Raw genomic sequence first — 4,710 nt, 5'->3', positions numbered from 1 at the left:
ATTATCATAAGCTCATACATAGTCTGAAGGACTCAAGCTCAAATGTAGATACAATGTACATAAAATAATTGGTCATTATACAATAATACTCAATAAGATTAATACACTCAATCTTATAATGCATATAATCTTCAGCTTCTACATGTACATAAATGTATCTTGTCATGTTTTTGTGGTAGAGTACTAGTTGTTATATTATCATTACCTTTGGTGTAAGTACAAAGTATTGTGGAGTGTCTCTTTGATTTACAGTCCTGACTATCTGATTGAAAACTGATCTCTCATTAATATAATCCATTCCCTGTATATACACAATATGCTCAATGAATATATTAATACTGAACACTCTCACTAATAATCCTCTCACCTGATTTATCTCATCAACTACACTAAAAGGACAATTAGTGATATCATTTTTTTAAAAGTTTTATAATAATAATAGCAAAGCTAATTGTTGAAATATTGTACAGTATTATAGACAGTGGTCAATAAAAAATTTAATATAAGAGAGTGAAAGAGAAAGTTTCAGGGGAGGGGGAAGATAGTTCCATTGATTAATTGTAGATGGGTAAAATCTTGTAATGCCATGAGGTACAGCATAGTAGAGACACTCCTCTCTCCTCCACTCTGATGACGTGCATCCAATACATGCAATGACTCCTCACTACAAAACTTTACTTTTATCTGCACACCATATTTCTTGAAATCCTACAATAACAATCATAATAATTTTATTGAAAGAGCATATACTCTGATTGTATTGTACAGTATACCCATTCACACAATATACATGTATTGTACATCAGGGCTTCCCACAAAGCATGCTAATTGAGTAAAACAGAATGCTTCATGAGTAGACAAGCACTACAATACTATAGTCTTGCATAGCCAGGCCACTACAATAATACATGTACATGCATGTACGTGCATAGCTTTGGGCAACTTTAAAAATTCATAAAAATTAAGTTTTGTTTGGAATCAGCTCAAACTTGCTACACAACATGAAAACATGTACATGTATATGTAAGAAGAAAAAATTATAAAAATAGAGAATTCACTCTTATAGTCATTTTTGGTGAAATTTGGCCAATGACCCTGAGACTTTAATATTCATTCAATTGTTAAGTAGCTAAAAATTTGTAAAAATCTAATGTTGATCAGAATTAGCTCAAACTTAATTGCTAATAAAACAGTCAGAAAATTAATGGAGAATTTTTTTAGCCATTTTTGGCAGGATTCGGCCTTAGGGGAGGGTGATTTATAAGCCATTTTTGAAAAAAGCATGGCCCGGGCTATAGTATAGTACAGGGTATTTTTCAGATTTTTACATAATTATTTCTAAAAATAGTGATAGCTTGAAAAGTTTAAGTCGGAATCAGCTTAAACTTTCTACGTAACATAAGAACATCAATGTTTATCAAAAATGTAATTCAGAGCCATTTATTGGAAGGAAAAACAACAGTAGTTTTTGGCTGAAATTTACAGTACCATCATGGGCATATACATGCATGCTTGTACATGTATGTACATGCATCATGTTATATAGTAAATAGAATATTAACAAGAGGAAACCATTACATGTAATATGCTAAATATAAACACAAACACACAAGCAACAAGGAGCAGGAGAGGGAGAGAGATAAACTTGTATCTATGACATACAAATTAATGAAATTATAATTATCAGTTGTTGAATTGAATACAGAGTATGATTACAATCATAATACATACAGTACAGTTATATACAGCAAATTATACATGCACAGTATAAAGGACATTAAAGTCCAGTGTTACAATTATAGTTTCATAGTAATAATACACTTGTACTTAGCGTGCGCACACACACACACACACACACACACACACACACCTCATTGACTCATAGTCTGACAGAGTCACAGAGAGTTTCATTTTACTCATCCAGTAACTACATTCTGGTCATTATCACACTCACTATAGCAACTGGAACATGACTAGACCATGACTCACAAAAGAGGCCATTTAATCAAACAGTAGGTGAGAAGTATAAGGTTAAAATGTACTGTACAAATGTAATCTAGATACCTGTAAAGTTTTGGGGACTGCAACATGAACAGTACATTGTACCTGTTTGGTGTTAAAGTTTAGAGTGTTCACAATAGCGGATTTGACTGCATCACAGCTATCTTAGATACTCTTAACACAGGCAATGTAACTAAGCAGACTGTTACAATAAATCAATGAGAGTTTAATGATTAACGTTATGATATCATTGTTATTATTATTTTCCCTGCATTATTAAGTCATATATAGCTACATATGGTACACTAAATTATAATAATTTATGATAATTGTGGACCATGTTCCCTTACATCACCATCTCTCTCCAATGTAAGCTGGTTTTAAATACTTATGTCATGAATGCATTACAATGCTGTTAAACCCTTTGAAGTATGGAATGCCCAACATGTAGGGTAGACTATATTGAGAGTAGTGCTAGCTGGACTGTAGTTCATATAAAAAACTGTCAGGAATAGCTAGCCAGTCACCTCTCAGACTATTGGTCTACAGAATAGTCACAAAGTGCAATAGGTGAAGTTTACCTAACTGTAAGGAGTTTATTTAGAGAGTTAAGAACAGGAAGTGTATGAGAGGTGAGAACAAGATATTAACAAGGTGAGAACAAGATATTAACAAGGTGTGAAAAAGATGTGAGTAAAGTTAAACAAGGCATAGGCAATTTGGTGCAGGATGTCTATAAACTTTTCGAGCAAACTTTAAAATTTCATAAAAAATCTGATTTTGATTCAAAATCAACTCAAGCTTTCTGACATAACATAAGATCATGCATAATAGATATTGTAATGCAATTTTGCCAAGATGAAAATGACCGAGGTTCCACAAAGTGAGCTTTAATGCATAGCTTCATGAGTTGGCGAGAAGCTTGCATGCTAGTAGAATAGTCTGTCTAAGAAGTTAATTCAAAATAATGAATAATAAAAAAGCAAAGCAATATACAGTTTATTTAATTTCACAAGTTAAACAAAACAGGATCAACTAAGTATCAACAGCAATTAAGTATCAACAGCAATTAAGCATCAATATCAATACAAAAATCAAATCCCAGTTCATTAATAGCTTTAATCCAGTCCTCACCTAAAGCTTTAGCTGCATCAACACAACTGCCTCTTACAGCAATGAATGACTTCAAGAACTTTTGACAGTGCTCCTGCACTTTAGGCAAGCTCCTCTTAAAACTAAGACTAGCCATGAACTCATCAATGCACTCCTTCATTGAAGGATCTTCTTTAACTTCATTACTAATGAGGTCAGCTGAATATAACTGATTAACAAGACCAATAAAAGATTTCTTAGGTAGAGAATTCAGTGTAGCATAATGAGATACAAGAACACCATTGATTGCTTTCTTAACTTTATCAACATCAACAGTAGCCGATACGCCTAAGAGGTCAAAGGTCAATATAGCCTAATACAGAAATGATGTACACACACACACACACACACACACACACACACTGTTACTTACTAGCTCTTCCATTGGATGATACTGCAGTAACTTCAGTAATTGTATTAGAGGAGGAGGTAGCAGGATCTGATTAATAGCAAATATATAAACAAAAATAATTTGTATCCATTACTTGTTGGATAAACCGGAACAGCGAGATTTCTCCGTGCTCTATGAATGATTAATGTAACAGGATGAACCACGCCTACTAGAGGTACAGAGTAGTTCAGAAAAGGGACAGCATCAGGTGATCCATAAATGGATAAAAGGCAGGATGAAGGATGACATTCTTTATCACCAAATTTATCGACAGCCTCTTGATATAACTACAATATAATTACAAATAAGTACTATACACAAAATAGCAATACTATCTTACCCTGCTAGGTTTAGTGTGAGGTTTAACTGTCCATCCATTGAATGGTTCATCTTGTTGTGCAGTAAAGTTTAATTCAATATAATCATAAGGAATCTTAAAACTAAAAGAAATATCTGGTCCAATCTCAGCCTGAGAATGTTTCCGCTCAATGAACTATCAAATAATAATTAAATAATAATAAAATCACATTTTTACTTGAATGAGTGCTTCTAATTTTTTAGCTGCAGTGAATCTCACTAAATCCTCTACGCCTTTTTCCTCATAGTAAACCAGTCCAGCATATTTTGTAGATTTTAATAACTGGGACAATATGTTGGCTACTTGCTCACAATTATCTTTGTTTTGCACTTCTACAAAATTTTGAAAAATGAACAAAACGAGAGCACTAAAGTGCATACCCTCGCCACCATCTGTGTGTAACAATTTTAATATATTGTATCACTTGAATGAGAAAATGGGCAATGTGCCCTCCAAAAATTTTGAATTATTATTTCTCAATTACAATTATGACAACATTGTGACATAGCTTTCCTTAAGAAGGACATTTTTTGAAAAGGCTATCGTGGGTTTGCATCTGGGTTTGTTTGTGCTCCTCCCTTTATAAAGATTAAGAGTCAATAATGAATAATTATTAATTATAATTATTAATAAAATATGGGAGGGGTGCAATCAAACCTTTTGTTTTTTATCATTAATCCATTTTTATTATGTAGCTATTGTTATACAAAAGAATTTTATCCATATAGAACTCTATAATATGACATTAAAGAATGCATTATATCTCTACTCATACAATTTTATGTATGAATAACAAAATCACTTACAA

At 32.6% G+C, this 4,710-nt stretch overlaps 1 protein-coding gene across 1 annotated transcript; it reads right to left on the bottom strand.

The window, feature by feature from the left end:
* Positions 1 to 2,999: 2,999 nt before the first annotated feature.
* On the bottom strand, positions 3,000 to 4,429 carry LOC109587762 (uncharacterized). The gene is made up of 7 exons (XM_020003986.1): positions 4,387 to 4,429; positions 4,283 to 4,294; positions 4,080 to 4,234; positions 3,885 to 4,037; positions 3,639 to 3,831; positions 3,527 to 3,592; positions 3,000 to 3,441 (listed from the first exon to the last, which is right to left on the bottom strand). Exons 1-7 carry the CDS (start codon positions 4,427 to 4,429, stop codon positions 3,071 to 3,073), a joined length of 993 nt encoding a protein of 330 aa, XP_019859545.1. The 3' UTR covers positions 3,000 to 3,070.
* Positions 4,430 to 4,710: the final 281 nt, after the last annotated feature.

This window comes from Amphimedon queenslandica, unplaced genomic scaffold (assembly GCF_000090795.2).
Source record: "Amphimedon queenslandica unplaced genomic scaffold, v1.1 AMPQUscaffold_12456, whole genome shotgun sequence".
NCBI classification, from domain to species: domain Eukaryota; kingdom Metazoa; phylum Porifera; class Demospongiae; order Haplosclerida; family Niphatidae; genus Amphimedon; species Amphimedon queenslandica.
The sequence above is the reverse complement of the archived record's forward strand: the minus strand, read 5'-3'. Positions and strand labels throughout refer to the sequence as shown.

Excerpts from the sequence above, each read along its gene's own strand:
- LOC109587762 (XM_020003986.1), bottom strand. The coding sequence starts at position 4,429 with ATGTCCTTCTTAAGGAAAGCTATGTCACAATGTTGTCATAATT. Across the intron at positions 4,038-4,079 it reads AATTAGAAGCACTCATTCAA|TTCATTGAGCGGAAACATTC; the intron begins GTAAAAATGTGA and ends ATTATTTGATAG. Across the intron at positions 3,593-3,638 it reads TGTTCCGGTTTATCCAACAA|ATCCTGCTACCTCCTCCTCT; the intron begins GTAATGGATACA and ends GCTATTAATCAG.